At 53.0% G+C, this 17,461-nt stretch overlaps 1 protein-coding gene across 1 annotated transcript in view; it reads left to right on the top strand.

The window, feature by feature from the left end:
* Nucleotides 1–5,935: 5,935 nt before the first annotated feature.
* The window catches only part of TAF4 (TATA-box binding protein associated factor 4), a 76,433-nt gene continuing 64,907 nt past the window's right edge, over nucleotides 5,936–17,461 (top strand). The window contains exon 1 of the mRNA XM_063099850.1: nucleotides 5,936–7,284. Coding sequence (XP_062955920.1) covers nucleotides 5,979–7,284 — 1,306 coding nt within the window. The 5' untranslated portion in view covers nucleotides 5,936–5,978. The remainder of the gene's footprint in view (nucleotides 7,285–17,461) is intronic.

Below are 17,461 nucleotides of genomic sequence, written 5' to 3'. Positions count from 1 at the left end.
TCTTTTAAAGCCCTCCAAACCATGCCCATGACCACCATTTTTAATCCATTCACTATAGCATGGTCCCATAATCTAATCACCTCTTCAAGACTCCACCTTTCAATTATCATAATAGGACTTACCACCCTCTTAACACTGTCACAGTGCGGGGGTCAAGTTTTGGGGGGACACTCAATCCAAGGCACTTTGTATATTGAGTGATTTTGGATTGTATCCTGGACATTGTGACAGTTTGTGGTGACTTTGGGTTCTCTTATATTAACTCCAAGAGTGTTCATTTTATTTTTTGCCTATGTTAGCAGGCAATGGACTTGGCAGAACTCAGATACAAACTCAGTCCTTCACACATCAGTTCAAACCTCATTTCAGTTGTTTTATTCTTAGCCAAGCTGCTTTGAGTCTGCTCCACACATGTAGTTCCATTGTCAACCAGAGATCTAGGCAAAGTTTATAAACATAACTTATCTCACCTTCTCCAGCTTTCTCCTTTCTGGATGTCCCCTTACTTTCCAGAGGTTGTCATTGCCCCAACTCTATATTCTAGCTCTTCAGGCCAGATAGCTTATGGTTTTTTATTGAAGTTTTATCTGTTCTGCATGACATGGACTGTGATCTGGCATCAGCTTAGAAGCTGTGAAAATGGGCAACTTACCCAGAGCTGTTCCCTTTTTCTGACTGCTGACTCCCCTCCAGAATCTGCCCACTTGTGTTCACTCTGGTAACTTCTGGTTAGTGTTGTTTTGTATTTTGTCCAGAGTTTATACTGCTACCTGTGGAAGGGTTAGTTCCATAGGAGTTTATCATACTGGAAATAGAAACCCAGTTTGTCAATTTCTGTGGGGGGGAAGTGGGGGGATAAACCAGCTGTAATTAAAAAAAAAATGCATTGAATCTATTTATCATTTTTGGGAGAAATGACACTTTTGCAACATTGCATCTTCCGATTCCTGAATGTGGCATATCCCTCCATACATCTATTTTTTCCTCTTATTTCTCTCAATTATATTTTACAGTTTTCTGACTATAGGTCTTGCATTTCTTTGCTAGTTCTGTTTTTTCTCTTTTATTTATTTACGTTTTGGCAGCTGGGCAGTACAGGGATCAAACCCTGCACCTTGGATTTATTAGCACCACACTCTAACCCACTGAGCTGACCGCCAGCCCCCTGTTAGTTTTATATTGAGGTATCTGTTTTTTGATGCTTTTATTAAGGGTCTCATTTTAAAAGTTTCATTTTTTTGCATTCTAATTGACAATGGTCACTGTCTAATACCTTAGTTTTATATAGTCCATCCTAACAATTAATGCTTATTAAACTAACTTTACCAATGATCAAACCTATGATTTGTTGCATCTTCCAAAATACCTGCAATGAAATTAAAGGCTTTCAGGAGAGTGGGTTTTCAGGGATTGAGGCTTGGGTTTTATAAACCGAGTGTGTGAGGGAAAAGTTATTTTAGGAATCAACTAAAGCAAAAAGTAGTTCTAAGAAACCAGCTCATGGGCATCATGCTCAAAAAGTGGAGCCTGGCATCATCGCACCTTTCCTTGTGAAGGAGGGGCCGAGAGCCATTAGGCTTCTCTCACTTGAAAGTCAGTCCTTCCTTCTGCACACTTTGGAATGGCAGAGATGGCACCGGAAGGCTGACTTGTCAGGAGAGGGCAGTTCCCTCCTGAACTTTGAAATAAGCTCTTCTTTGAGTTAAACTAGTAAAACCTGTGCACAATGGCTATAGTTAGCCATTTGTAGGAGTCAGCCAAGAGACTGTCATAAATGAGTCACTCAAGAGTTTGCAGAAAGCTCCATTTGGGAGATCTGGGTCAATCTCAGACAGGAGGCAGGCCTGGCTCTGACTGTAATTTACTGAATGGGTATCTTATCAGTGGTTTTCAGCTCATGCTTCATGTGTGAACAGAGAGGTTGGTCAGTCATGGCAGCCTGGAAAGGGCAGTGCCAGTTTCTGCCAGTGTTAGGGTTCGAGTCCCAAGTTTCTACTCTACCAAGAATGAGACCTGAGGCCACTGACGTGCCCTTCTCAAGCTTCAGCTCCATCATCTGTAAAACAGGCTCAGCGTGGCACTCAGGGAGTGCTCATCCATTAGTCCTGGTTATTACTGGTGGCCACATGAACCCTGTCCCTGCCAGGGAGTCTTGGCCGAGCAGGTTCAAGCATGGTCATTATCTTGAGAAAGCAGAGCAGGAATGGAACTGTCTTGACTAGTGGGCTCCATTCCAGGCCCCTCAAGCCACAGGCCACTATCTTGGACTCTAACCTCCCCTGACACATGTCCCAGGGCAAAAGGCCTGATCAGACCAACCAGTGCCTTCTGATTTCTCTAAGATTGTCTCTCCAAAGGAAGACAAATTAGTCATCTGCTCTATTGGGTTGAACAGTGTCTCCCCCCAAATTCACATCCATCTAGAATATAAGGACGTGAACTTATTTGGAAATAGGGTCTTTGCAGATGTAATAAGTTTCTCATGATGATATTCTGGATTTAGGTGTGTTTGAAATCCAATGACTGGCATCCTTACGAGAGGTAGAGAGGACACAGACACACAGGGAGGCAGCCAGGTAAAAGCAGAGATGGGAGTGATGTGGCCACAAGCCAAGGGCACCCTGGAGCCACCAGAAGTTGGAAGAGGCAATGAAGAATTCTCCCCTAAATCCTCCAGAGGGAATGTGCCTTGACCACACCTTGACTTCAGACTTCTGGCTTCTAGAACTGTGAGAGAATAAATTTCTGTCATTTTAAGTACAGTTTTGTGATAATGTTATGGCATCCCTAAGAAACACTATGTCTGCATTTACGGAGCATTTATGTGTTCATGAATTTGTCCCTGGGATGTGGATCCATTTTTGGTCATGGGCACATACCTCTGAGCCTGTGTGGCTAAAGAATGCTGCCGGCTGGGCTGGTGAAGTCGCCCAGGAGATGGGACTCTGGGAGTCAGCACCAGGCAACCAGCTGGCATCTAGCTGCATGGCTTTTTAAAAAATTGTTTTATGATGAAGGATTTCAGGCAGATAACACAAGCATGGGTAATAGAAACTGCTTGTCTTTCTCACAGCCAGGGCAACACTGAAATCACTGACTCTTGGTTATGTTTATTCTTATATCTAAGTGAGTGTGTCTGATACTACATTTTATTGAAAAAAACAATATACTGTTTAATAAATTTTAAGGGCCCACAAAGTTGCTGGCCTGGGAAGTCATTTTTTTGGCCACAGCCTTGCACATTTCCAGCATTGTAGGCAGCAAAGATATGCCGTTTTGGAGTTCTGCTGTTCTCCCAGCAAACATTTTTTCATGTTTAAATATGGTGTTTATAATTTACACTTGTCTTAATTCCCCCCCTTTTTACACTAAGTGAGATTTTTTTTCAAACTGCAGATGTAACTGTTTGTGTCAATAAATAAAACCACACAGAGGTATTTAAAGCTTAGGCCCTGAGTCCCCAGGGTGACCAAGGTTAATGGTTGGCAGTGCCCCCACCCCCACTTTAGGAGGGGAGGAGCCGCAGCTTTCTCACCCCGCAGTTCATCCTGAAAATGGGCAATGCTCTCACAAATACCAGATGTAGTAGAGCTGCCTGTGGCTCCCACTTTCCTTAAGTCCTTTTGGTGCACAAGACCTTCCTGCAAGGGAAGTTGGGACAGGTGGACACAGACTCTTAATTTCACCATACTTCCTGTGAGTGCTGGGCTGGGGGTGCTCCAGAGGACTCTGGGGGCTATGTCAGCAAATGTGTGAGCACAGGAAGAAGTTGAGCCCCACCTGCAGAAGGCCAGAACCACTCGAGGGTTGAGGGCTCCTGTCAGGGCCTTCAAAGAACGCAGAAGTCACCACTCTGTGGAGGTGGCACCACTGACACTTGTTAAAGCTCTCAGTACCAGAGTAGCAGCAGACTTAAAGGGTGGGGGTGTGAATGTGGGAACCCTGCAAATTACATGAGCTTTGGGACTCAGGGACCCAGAACCTGGGTCTCTCTTCCATGACATCCCATGTTCTGCTGTGTAGCACAGCTGCTTGTGTTCTTCTGCCCCAACTCAAATCTGAAGGTTCTGAGGGTGCAGACTGCGCTACACACCTGGTGTTTCCTCCTACACAAGTAGCACATGAAGCTGAAGTTGGACTCTCAATAGTCTGGTATGACCTACTTTAAAATTTTCTGTATTAGTTGTCAACAATCAAAGATTCTGAGATTTTACATATGGCCCCAAATTGCTGCTTTTCATGGAAAACTCACCATCTGCCCACAAGTGGGCTCCAGGTGCCCCTGAGAGTTGGGGCATTGATTCCCCCAGGCTTGCAGGACCCCCGCCCCCCATGCTTCCTTACACTTAGCTTGTTCCTTAACTTTCCTGCCTTCTGGGGGCTAAAGTCCACATGCGAAATTCTGGTTATACTTTATAGGATTTTCCCCAACACTCGCGCCCTGGGGGAGGCTGCAGGCTGCACTGCTTCTCGGCTACTGCTATTGTCAAGAAAACCAACCTGAGGTGGAGGGGGGAGGATCCAGGTACTCCAGTTATCAGTACATCAATTAGTTTGAAAGGCTGCTATGGGCTCACGCACATGGGCCCAGTTAGACTGCTTTTGAGAGCCCAGCAGCCTCTTTTGTTAGAGCAGTTAAAAAAAAGTCATTTACTATGTCAACAGCTTCATTCATTGTGCTGAGATTGTCTCTTCAGCAGTAAAGCCTGATCCTGTGATCTCGTTGCCAGAGAGGTCCCAGACGAGAAGGGATTTCTCTTTGGAAACCATTTCTGGGTTTTTACGAAACAAATTAACAAACAAACAGCCCTAAACCAAAACGTAAACAAATAAAAACGGGAGAAAAGAAAACCAGTGGAAACATACAATAACATCACCTTTTGGTTAAAAAAAATCCACCACTCAGAAAGAAACTAGAACTTCCACTGAGATATTCCTATAGAGGTGTTTATAAACATTATTTCAGACAATTCACTTCTCTTCTCCCCGCGAAAAGTAAATAAAGAAGAGAAAACTACTTCTAGACGTCGCGGCCTCACACCGGGGACCCTTCCTCACCCAACGGGATCTGTCCTCTAGCCGGACGGCTGCTGCCGCCCTGGACTGAGGGCAGCCCTGGAAGGAGGGCGCCCGGGCCGCTCCGTAGGCCAATCCCGCCACGGAGAGGAAGGCCGCGGGATGGGGCCGCAAGGAGAACTCCGTCCTGGGCAGGCCGCGGCCCCCTCCCGCCCCGCACCCTCCCCGCACCCGCCGCGGCCGGGCGCTCCAGGGGTGGGCGCGGCCCGCACGGTGGACCGGCCCGCGCCCAGCCCGCGACGGCCCCCGCGCGGCCCAGGGTTCCCGAACAGCTAGGGAGACCCGGGGGCGGGCCCCGCGCCGCCCCCGCCCCCAGCGGCCGATTCCCGCGCCGCCCCCGCCCCCAGTGGCCGAGTCCCGCGCCGCACCCGCCCTTCGCGGCGCCGGCTCCCGGCTCCCTGCGCGGCGCGGACGGCGCCCGGCCTCCCGCCCGCCGGCCGCTCCTGTCAGCTCCGGCCGCAGCCATTTTGGAGCGAGCAGAGACAAAGGGCGAGTCCCCACCGTCGCCCGTCACCGGCCCGGCGCGTCCGCTCGGGTCCCCGCACCCCGCCCGACGGCCTCCACCCTCGGCGTCCCCGGCACCCTGCGCCCCCCAAACCGCCAAGCACCGGCCACCCGCCCACCCGCGCCGGCCTCTAAGCTCGCAGCCATTGGCCGGGCCTTTTAAGCAGCGCCGCAGCCAATCGCCGCGCGCCGGGCTCCTGGCCGGGGAGGGGGCGCACCGCTGCGCCTGCGCCCCGCGCCGCCCCGCCCCCGGCCGCCCCCCGCCCGGCGCGCGCCCCCCGCCCCCCGCCGGCGCGCGCCGCCCTCCGCCCGCCCCCCGCCCGCCCCACTCGGAACCTCCTCCTCGCCCAGGCGCGCTCGGCCCGAGCGGCGGCGGCGGCGGCGGCCGAGGAAAAAAGATGGCGGCGGGCTCGGATCTGCTGGATGAGGTCTTCTTCAACAGCGAGGTGGACGAGAAAGTGGTGAGCGACCTGGTGGGCTCGCTCGAGTCGCAGCTGGCGGCCAGCGCGGCCCACCACCACCACCTCGCGCCGCGCACGCCGGAGGTGCGGGCCGCGGCCGCCGGCGCGCTCGGGAACCATGTTGTGAGCGGCAGCCCGGCCGGAGCTGCGGGCGCCGGGGCGGCTGCCCCCGCCGAGGGCGCGCCCGGAGCGGCGCCGGAGCCGCCCCCCGCAGGTAGAGCGCGGCCGGGGGGCGGGGGGCCGCGACGCCCGGGCCCCCACTCACCGCGCCGCCCCCCTGTTCCCGCAGGGCCCGCGGCGCCGCCGGCCGCGAAGCTGAGGCCGCCGCCCGAGGGCAGCGCGGGGGCCTGCGCCCCGGGCCCCGCTGCCGCCAACGCCGCCAACGCCAACGCCGCGGGACCCGAGCCCGCCGTCGCTGCCAAGCCCGTCGGCCCCGCCGCGCTGGCCGCGCGCGCCGGCCCCGGCCCCGCCAAGCCCGCCGGCCCCGGCGCCGCGCAAACTTTGAATGGGAGCGCCGCGCTGCTGAACTCGCACCACGCCGCCGCACCTGCCGCCAGCCTGGTCAACAACGGGCCCGCGCCCGCGCCGCCGCCGCCGCCCAAGCCCGCCGCCCCCGGCACTGTCATCCAGGCGCCCCCCTTCCCGGGCGCCGCCGCGCCCCCCGCCGCCGCGCCCTCGCCCCCCGCCGCCCCCGCGCCCCCCGCCGCCCCCGCGCCTGCCCCGCCGGCCCCCGCGCCCGCCACTCTGGCCCGGCCGCCCGGCCTCCCCGCCGGACCCCCGGCTGCCGCGCCCGCTGCGGCGCCGCCCGCCGCCGCCCAGAACGGGGCCAGCGCCGGGCTCGCCCCCGCTCCCGCCCCGGCCGCCGGGGGCCCCGCGGGGGTCAGCGGCCAGCCTGGGCCAGGCGCGCCCGCGCCGGGGGCCAAGGCCGAGTCGCCCAAGACGGTGGTGCCCGCGCCGCCGCCTCCGCCGCAGACCCTGGCGGCCGGCTCTGCGGCCAGCATGCTCATCGGGCCGACTATGCAAGGGGCGCTCCCCAGCGCGGCCGCCGTCCCGCCTCCCGCACCCGGGACCCCCACGGGGCTGCCCAAAGGCGCGGCGGGCGCCGCCACCCCGAGCCTGCCGCGGACGCCCACTGCCGCCGCCGGCGGGATCCGGGCCACGCTGACACCCACCGTGCTGGCCCCGCGTCTGCCGCAGCCGCCGCAGAACCCGACCAACATCCAGAACTTCCAGCTGCCCCCAGGTGAGTGGACGCACCGGGCGGGAGGGGAAGGGCGGGCCCGGCGGCTCCGGCTGCCAGTTCCAGGAAGTTCTGGGCCTGGCGGGATGCTCGGGTCATCTGTCCCGCAGGGCTCTACGGCCGGAGTAGGCCGAGGGGCAGCCTTTGCCCAGGGGCGGCCGGGCCGGAGCTGACTGGCTGGCGAGGGAGTGAGGAGCGAGGGGCCGCGCGGTGCATGGGCGACTCGCGGTTTGGCGGCCCCGTACCGCTCCGGATTCACCGTCCTGGTGGTGGTCTGCCTGTCAGAGTTGCTCTGCCGCACCCCTAGTTAGGTGGTGCTCTTCTGTAGCGACCCTGTGTGCCCCTGCCCTGGCAGAAGGCACAGTAGCAGGCGCTCGGGGACCAGGTATTGGGTTATGCAGAGTTTAGGGACATAGATGGGTCTGATGGCCTTTCCCTCCCTGGTGTCTGCAGTTGGGCATGTGGTCTGTGTTCTCTCTTGAGTCTCCTGTTCTTTTATTATTTTGGGCTAGGATGGTGGGCTAGAGACCTCCTCTTCTATGGGTGAGGTCAGGGCGGGGTGACGCCCCCTCCTTGAGGCTGGGAAAGTCTGGATGGAAGGCTCAGGCTTCCCTGCTGCTAGCAGGAGGGCAGAGATCTCAGGCGCCCAGCCCTCCCGGCCGTGCCCTTGCCTGAAAACCGTGCTCTGGAGCCGTGCTTCAGCACTTAATGTGGCAGTCTTGTTCAGCATGGTGTTGTTGCCCTCTCAGGCAGTGCGGTGGTCTGTGCGCGGTGCGGGCTGTGCCCAGGGACACAGGAGCCCAGCACATTCACAGCAGAAGTTTTGGGCTCAGAAACTGCCTCAGCCTTGCAGTTCTCACGCTGCTACTAGTCTGTTATCTCTGCGGTTCCGTGTGGTCCCTCAAGTTTGACAGTAAGAGTCCTTGCCCGGCATCTCACACCAGGATGCTTTTGTTTGGGGATCCTCAGACGGGGGAAAGACTGGCACTTGAACCTCCGGTGCTCTTTGCTGGCCCCTCCACCAAGCCTTCCCAATGGGAGTTCTGTGCTTCTGGAGCGCTCCTCCCGGGTAGGTAGTAACACGTGCTGTGCAGTTGGTTGTAGCAGCGGCATGTGGTGGCAGCAGTAGTGGAGATGGTGAGGAAAACCCTGGGCCCTTCAGTGGCCCCTCCTGTTTTCAGAAGAGAGCCACTGGTCACTTTGAAAGAGTTGCTGAATCTGAAGGAGTGAAAAGTTTTCCTGTTAAAGTGCATGAGGTTCAGGGCCGGTGGTCAGCTTCTGACAGGGATGTTTTACAGGGCAGGAGAGGGACATGTTACAGCCAGAAAAAGTGTTGCTGGGGTGGCAGTCAGGGCTGATGTGCTCTGAGGAGGAAAAGAGGACTTGAAATGAGCTACCGAGGAAGGGCTGAGATGTCCATTATGACAGACTTTGGGGGTTCCGAGGGGTTTGTCGAAGTGTTGTATTGAAGGCTCTGCTGTGGTTAGTAGGTGTATTCTGACCTGTTAGTGGGGAACATGGGTGATCTTTAGTAATGTTTTAACAAGGCGATTCATGGTGGAAGGCTATGATGTCAAACGTCATGATACTTTCTGTCTAAAAGAATGTCATTCCAGTGGTTCCACCTGTCTCAGCACGTGCCTTCCTGAGAGCAAGGACATCCCTACATGCCCCTCCATCACTTCAAGCTGGTGGGAGCTTTGCTGTGAGTGAGGCTGCTGAGGCCGGGCACCTATAGCCTCTCTTGCAGCTGTCTGACTGTAGCGATTTGGGGTCAGCTGGATTCCCTTGCTCTGAGCCTCTGCTGGGGTGAATTCATATCCCTCTTTTTCTCTCGGGGAGGAGGAGGAGGAGGAAGAGGAGGAAGACATGGTTCTCAAAGGGTATCTCTGCTCTCTTAGTCCCGAGTGGTCCCAAGACTCAGTTCTGTCTTCTGCTTTTCTTTTTTGAAAAGACGACTGGTAAGGGGATCTTCACCCTTGACTTGATGTTGTCAGTACCACGCTCTCCCAAGTGAGCTAACTGGCCATCCCTGTGTAGGGATCCGAACCCGTGGCCTTGGTGTTATCAGCACCACACTCTCCTGAGTGAGCCACAGGCCAGTCCCCCATCTTCTGCTTTGTGGTCAGTTTCAGGATGAGTGTATTTGACCAGGACACAGCTTCTTGAAATGCAGTCGGTGAAAGCGTTGGCTCTTTGTGTGCATCCTCCTGGGTCTTACTTTAGTTCTGTAGACTTGAGAGCAGAGGATAGCTCACGTTGACGTTTGGGTGATGCTGAGAGCTGCACTTACTTTGAAGGGGCCAAATGCTATCTAGAAAACCGAAGATCTACATCCATCTCTTCAGGACCCCTTCGGTTGATCTACTGATTAGGAACTCTGATTAATTATGTTTAGTAACAGCCAAAGCCAAAAAATGGTAGTTAAAACCGCTACCAATGCCCCAAGCCAAAAGATCTTCATTTAAACAGGTTAATTTTGTAAATCAAAATAACAGGTTATAAATAGAGTTACACCATATAATTGATCAGAAAATATTAAATTCTTCTAGTTGATGTTTCTCTTTGAAATGTTTTTTAATAAAAATGTAGAGAACAAAGGTGGAAGTAACTTGTAAAAATAACTTTTGTTTTGCTAATAACTCTTTCTTGTTATAACTCAGTGATACAGAGTGGGGAAGAGCTGGGAGGTATTGGGAAGGGCAGGGTTTTCAGAGCTACACGTAGGTGTCAAGTGGAATAACAGATTGTTGGCAATGAGAGTCAAGTGTGAAAGGGCTTGCCTCCCCCCCCCCACCTTCCCTTCTCAGAGGCACAGGCAGGAGCGGGAGGGACAGAGGCTGCACCCTGAAGTCCTGAGGGCAGGTCTTAAGCCTTGAATGAGTTTAGTATGTGCAGCTCATTGACAGCTTTTCATAAACTCATGTTAAATTTAGTTTTAGCAAACTCAGTCTTGATATTCTTTGTCAGGACAATTTTCGAAAGACACATATATGTTGTTGTAATTGTGATTTGCTTGTTTGAAGGTGCCAGAGTCTAAGTTTTATCCACTGTGAGAAAACGAAAGAACATGGGACATCTTTAGAGAGATTGTTGCAGCCAGTACAGCTTTCCCACGTACACTGAGGAGTGCCGGTTAGTCATGTACAGTTTAAGATAGTCATAACACGTACAGTTTAAGATAGTCATAACATCAAAATAATATTGCGATTATAGTCGAAAGAAGAAAGAAGTGATAACTATGTCAAATTAGCATGTATGTAAACTGGTTAGGAAGATCTTTTCAGGTAGGTGTTATGTATTTGGCCTGGCAAATTAGCATTTTCTTTAGCATACCTCTGTTTATTCTTCTTTTGTGCAGAATGTACTCTCCTCTGGCTCTAAAATTTGGCCAAAGTGTAGATTCCTCCTATTCCAGGACAGAAACCATTTCCTCGCTATTGGCCTGGATACCTTGGCCTGGGGAACATTTGCATGTTACTTATTTTAAAATGATACTCCCAAGGTTAATGTGTGTGGAAGAACAGATGTCTAAAGCATTGGTTCCCATCCATGGTGAATTGTATTATTTGTTGGTGGGGAAAGGGAAAAAGAAGTCCACTGACTGTACTGTTTGAACCAGGGTTGAGTTTGGTGAGGTTTAGTCCCAGGCTGGGCTACAGAGTGTAGAGGGACCATTACTGAAGTCAACTGGAAAGCCACTGAAGGGAACTGGAAATTCTGGTGACCGACTTTGGCAGCAGGAGCTTTGGCACAAGGGCCATTCTTAGAAGTTTAGATTTTGTCACTTGAGGGCACTGTTGCAGTTTGGCCTGTGATGGAGTATATCATTCCTTGGAGCCTCAGTTTCCCCAGCTATAAAGGGGTTGACCATGAGAAAGTTACTGAGGTTGTCACAGGGGGGTCACTCTTGGGGGGCTGCTGTCCACCTGCTGACATGGGGGAGGGGTGCAGCTGCCTGCAGAGAGAACAGACTTGGGCGGGGGGCTCGCTTTAGGCCAAAGGCCTTAACCCAGTTTTCCTCTTGATATACTCAGGTAACAGTGACATTTTAAAAAAACAAAGAAAAATAACTTTTTGGGAGCCATGCAAGGACAGCACTGGATAGCTGTGCTTAGCGTAGGGCAAAGGTAGCTCCTCTGTGTGTTTCCCTTCTGCACTGCCAGGTTGGAGGGAAGCCCTGGGAGGGTGACAGATAGTTACTCCTTGCCCCGCTGCTTGGGCTTCCCTCCTGGTGGGTCACTGTCGTCTCTGGGATGAACAGAGCCATCTTGGGCACTGTGGTGGGGTGGGTGTCTCATGTGTCTGTGGGTGTCTCTTGGAGCTGATGACCCTCACGTTTTAGCAACAGCCAGGAAAGGGGGTTCTGTGGACACTCCTGGGAGCTTCTGGTCTCGCTGCTGCTGTGCTCGTCTGCATTTATGGCCAAAGTATCTGAGTTTGAGAAGAAGATGACTTCTAAGTTCTTTACGTTTACAAGTGTGAGGGGTGGAGCCCTATTTGTCAGGACCTCGTAAGAACACCACTTAGGAACGTGGCATCCTGGCTTACATGGGTGGTTGATGAACCTGAGGGAGGGCCAGAGAGCCATAGGAAGCTGGCCCTTCTCTGAGGGTGGATAGCAAAGCCACCCTGGCTCCCACAGTTGCTCTGACACCAGCTGGCGACAACATTGGATTTCCTGGGCTTTCAGTTGTGCCCCTTAAACATCTGTATGGGGTGTTCAGAAGGTGGCATTTATCAGAATGGTACTGACCCAGTTCAGAATGCCCTGGAAATGCAGCCGCTCAGCAGGACGGCTGCGGGGCATGCCTCTGCTTCCTTGAAGTCAAAAGAAGATTGGAGTATTCTTGGTATGCTTCCAGAGCCTGCTTCAGTGAGTAAATGTAAGCTTTCCTCCATTTAAGTGATACATTTGAAGGAAGCTTTTATAAATAGCTGGTTATATATGAGTTGATCAAAATAATTAACAAATGTTTTCGAAAACTTGAAGGAGAGATTGGAAAGGACTTTGGAGAAACTTGCCTGAGATTTGGGGTAATTTACACAGTTCTCAGAAGCACTTTTACTTTTTTTGTGTCAGTGATAGGTAGGACCCTCATAATTTCTTGATCTGGGAAATAGTTACTCTTTAGGGCTCTCACCTGTGGAACTTGTCAGGCTGCATGTTGGCAGCCTTTTATTTAAGCAGGTCTTCAATAGTAATAAAACAGTTAAATTAAGTTTAGAAAAAAAAAAGGAGGGGAGCTTCTGTAGAGCCTTCTGTTCTGGGTGTTGTGCACCTGTGGCTTCCAGCGGGGGGCCCGAGGTTGCCATGGCGTTGTGGCATTGACCATTGCAAACATGCTTACAGCTGTCCTTTCAAAACTTTTTATTCAGAATAGTTACTCTTTAACACCCCTGTGAAGTTATGTTTGCAAATTGGGTCTTTATATTTCCATGGTAGCCCCATGAAAGCTTTAAATTACAAATTTTGGTTTTTACAGATCGTTGAATATTTGCACCAAGGAGTTAAAACTTTCAAAAAAGAGGTAAAAATTGTTCGAAATTAGGATCCCCTCCCCATCCCAGTTTGAAGAAGTGTGTAGTGTCTTGTCCTGGCCCTCTAGCCTTTGCCTTTTCTGGCTCCGCCCATCCCCCCACCCACTGGAGGCTGTGGTGTAGGAATGGGGGGAGGCGGAGAGGTGCTGCCTGGCTATGGCTGCAGTGGGCGTCGTGCAGTCATCTGGATGGGGTTGATTTTTGAGGACAGGAGAAACTGGGGTCTCATAAGCTCAGAGCTCCTTTGTGGCTCTGCATGTCTGTGGACTGTTCCTCCTGAAATGAGTGTTTTAGTGGAAACTTTTTGTCTCTTCCGCTGGGTACTTTAGGAGAACAGAGCTGTGAGGAGGGGCATGCTGACCTCTTTGGCCCCCAGACTTGTGAGACGAGTGTGACCAAGTCGGGGCATGTCGAGGTGGAATGGCATTGGGTCACTTGGGTCTCAGAGGGACTATTTCTGAATATGTTCCAACTCCAGAGTTTAGGAAACTCCTCAAACAGTTCTGGGTGACCATCAAATTGGACATCAGGGTTTGGAAGTAGGGCCCAGCAGTAAAAGGTTCTGTAGCTCCCAAAGGGCTTGTTTTGGGGGGTCAGAGGTGTGTGTGGACACTGAGTGGACAGAGCTGGACACTAGGAGCCAGGAGAGCTGAGCCCCGCTCTCAGTGTCGGGGTGGGGGCCAGTTGGTGTGCCTGAAAGTGCTTCAGGGGGAGGAGGGGCTGGAGGGTGGTGGGTCAGCTGCACCTTATGGGTGGCTGTGTTTCATGGTGGGGTGAGAGGAGAGACAGCCTTTCTCATTCTCTCACTTTGTGCTAATGTACATGGGACAACCACCTATGAAAAGTTTTCAAAGAAATTTTGATGTCTTTTGCTTCTTTTGCAGAAGAGTTTTGTCTTCGTGGTTTTTCGTATAATCCACACATGTCGTGGCTTAGCGAGCACATAGTGGCAGCAGGCTTAGCGAGCACAGCACTGGGGAGACAAGCCTGCCGCTCCTCTAGTCTGAGCTTTGTAAAAGTGCTACCGAATATTGTATCTCAGGTGTTGAGACAGTCATTTGAAGAGTGAAAAAGGAAAGCGTTCTTGATTAATTTGATGTAACTGTAGTAGTCACTTGAGATGACAGCTTTTCTAGTCTGTTTTTCTGATGATAATGTTAGTTTGTATTCAGTGTAGGAAGTCGGGAAAGTAAAGGAAACTGAGGAAACTGAAGTCACCCATGACATCACCTTGCCCAGATGGTTGACATCTTGGGCTGTATCATTTCAGCCTGTGATCGATGCAAATGTATTTCTGGTTTGTGTGGAATCAGGGTCATCCTGTGATCCTGCTGCGTCTGTGACTCACCTCATTCTGACCCGTGTTTTGTGTGCGGTTCCCTTGCCCCTCGGGGTTCTCTGGTGGGCCCCTGCACCAAGGTGCTGTGCTGATGTCCACCTGTGTTTTGCAGATGATCACCTTATGTAGCGTCTTCACTCATATCTCTGTGTGTCCGACAGGCTGAGCTTCCTTGAGGCTTTGGTACATGTTGCCTTCTAGAGGTCTGGGCCAGTTTACAGTTTTAAAACCATCGCCAAAGTAGGACTTTTAGAAATTGATAGCGTTCTAAAGGAGGAAAGTTACGTGTGGTTTTAAAGTCGCATTTCTTTGACTAAATGAGATGAGACTTGTTCATGTGGATGTGGCCACTTATTCTCCGCTGATTGTGACTGGTTTATCTGTGTCACTGCCTTCTAAGGGCTGACACTGCTGTTGGGAGTCCCAAGCTGACAGAACCCTTCCTCCCATGGTGTGTCCGTTGTGGGGTCCAAGCAATTACAGGGGAACAGATCAGTAGGTGTTTCTGATTGTGCTTAGTATCCATGGCTGAGAGGGGGCTGCTGGGCAGGGCAGTCAGGGAAGGCCTTTCCATGGAAGCCTGAGTGAGGGAGAAGAGGGCCCAGGCTGAGGACAGAACAGGTGCACAGGCCCTCGGGGCAGATCAGAAGGAAAGGCCTGGCTGGCATGGAGTGAGGTGGGTACTAGCCGGGTCATGAGAGCCACTGTATCGCGGGGTTCAGTGAGTCTGACTTCATACCGTGTGTGCTGAGAAGCCACTGATGGTTTTGAGCAGAGTGGCAGTGGAGTCAGAATTGTGTTTTGAGGTCACTTTAGCATGCGTGAACGGTGTAATGCAAGGGTGGTGATGGCAGGCGCCAGGCAATTGGCAGAGATTGGCTAGGTGACAGCAGCAGGTGTCCAGGGCAGGGGAGGTGGCAGGGCCTGGCGTGGATATACTCACAGGACTTGCTCCGTGGACAAGAGGCCTTGTAGGGTGCATCTCGGATGCCCCGGATGGGGTGGGCAGGCTGGGGGGAGGGGACAATGCTGGGTTTGAGATGTCACTACTGAGAGGGAGCACCGGGGGTAGGCGAGTACAAGACGGGAGCTCAGGGAAGAGGTCAGCAGAGGCCAGCATTGAGAGTTGTCACTTTGCTGGCCTTTCTGGTCGTGGGATGGACGAGACCCCCACGGGGCACCTGGCTAGCCTGGGAAGGCTGCCTCCTGGGCTGGCTCTGTGGTTGCACCTGGAGGGAGCGGCCAGGGAGGAACATGTTGTGAAAACGGGAGGAGCAGGCGTCTAGAAGAGGTGTGTGCGACTGGGCCCATGCTGGGGTGGGATGGGGTGAGGGTGGTGAATGTCTCTTGGAGGTGGCGGTATGAGTGCAGGAGCCTAGTGGGAGGAAGTCGCAGGGTTGGCAGGAAGGGGCGGCCCTGCATGAAGAGCTGCCCGCTCTTTGGGAAGAAAGATGTGGTGCAGCTGCAATTCAGGAGCCTTCTGCAGTACAGGAGAGGTGTTATCAAGGTAGCCGATCTCTCCTGATCTCTCTGGCTTAGAATGAACGTTGATACTCCAGCATGATGCTTCGGGTGGTGATCTCAGGCAGTGCTCTCTATGGTGCCTGCAGTCCTAGCCTTCCTGCCGTGCGCTGCTGGCCATAGCTGTATGAGTCTATAGGTCTCTAGAGCTAGAAAGTCCCATAAAGAGAATCTCTCTCCATGAAGATACTGAGGCTTGCAGAGGTCAGTGGCTTTTCAGAGACCCAGCCGCCACTTAACAGGGCAGGAACTTCAGGGCACCCGCCACTTCTTGCCGTGACGTTCGTATCTCAAAAACAGATTGGAAATGGTTCAGTTTGGAGCAAACTTATGTGCTTAGACCACCTGATGCACAAGGACCAGGATTTTAAAGAGAAAACGCACAGAACGAGCCATCTTGAGCCTGCAGGGTGCGGGGCTGAGTTGCCGAGAGGCAGCACGGTGTAGCATTTATGATAGACTCAGGCCGGGGCAGGCGCGTGTGGACACTTCTGCTGGTTGCTGGGCATGCTTGCTCGGCAGAGATGGTGCTTGCCGCCTCAGCCTTCACAGTTGCGGGTGTGTCCTGTGGGCTCTGTTCTGTGGGCCCCTTCGGTGCTTGGGCTTCTCCTCCTGTGGCTCTCTGCTGTCTCTTGGGGCTGTCTTATCAGTCTGATGAGGACTGTTGCTGTTGGTTCTGGCGGTTCTGCTGGCAGGAAGGGCAACCAGTGGTCAAGAGGCATCCCTTGGGCTTAAAGCCTCTGACCAGAAGTGAGACAGGTCACTTTCTCTAGTTCCAGCTGAGAGGACATGGTAATTGGCTCCATCTAACTGCAGAGAGTGCTGGGTAGTTCAGCTGTGCCCGGGAAGGAGGGATTTTGGTGCACGGCCAGCAAGCGCCAGCACATGGCCTAGCAGCCGGAGTGGACAGTCTGGTGAGTTTGGTCAGTCAGTCAACAAACAAACATGAATTCAGCACTAGCTTCTCACTAGACCTTGCGCTGGGCTCCTGGTTGACAGAGGAGTGAGAAATACTGCCTGATGGAGTTGAGTTGGGGGATCACTGCTGAATGGGTGAGGAGTGGAGGTGGGCTTACGTTAGGCAACCTCTCAGCACAGAACATCGCCAGCCACTCCCTTCCCCAGTGCACTTTCTCAGAATAGGCACTCTGTCTGTTACATTCAGTTCTGGACACTCCAGAGTTTTTCCTGCTGCTTTTGACTGATTAGATAGTGTCATTTTTGTGCCACCTAGGTATGTATTTGGCAGTTAGAAATTTAGCTTAGATGTTTGCTTGAAGGCCCTGGGGAGATGTGGTAAAGATGGGTAGCCCGGCAGGGAGCCCTGACGTGGGGCTTATCACATACAAGACTTCAGACACGGTCCTGGTGGCCTTGTGGGGCTCAGACTGGCTTTAGGACTGGGCTGGCACCTGTGGCTGACCTTGGCTTTCACAAAGGGCTCTGGGCCCAAGAAGTTAGGACAGATAGCACTGACCGGGTACCACCTGAGGTCCTGGTTCTAGAACTGATGGTGGGGCTACCCTCTTCCATCTGTGGGAAGCTTTGCAGGGCCCCACCAACCTGCTCCCTGACCTGGCTGCTTCCAGAGTCCTGAGGTGTGTGGGATCCCCACCTGCCTTTGGCCCCAGGCAATCGAGAAGACTCTTCCTGTTTCACAGCTTGGCCCCGCCCCCCCCAGTTGGAAAAGCCACAGCGAGGCAGGAGGAGAGTTCTGCTTCTTTCAAGACATGACTGTGGACGAACAGCTTAGGTGCAGCAAGCTTGTGTGCGGGATGT

Source organism: Cynocephalus volans, chromosome 1, assembly GCF_027409185.1.
Source record: "Cynocephalus volans isolate mCynVol1 chromosome 1, mCynVol1.pri, whole genome shotgun sequence".
In the NCBI taxonomy this organism is placed as follows: Eukaryota; Metazoa; Chordata; class Mammalia; order Dermoptera; family Cynocephalidae; genus Cynocephalus; species Cynocephalus volans.
The sequence above is the reverse complement of the archived record's forward strand: the minus strand, read 5'-3'. Positions and strand labels throughout refer to the sequence as shown.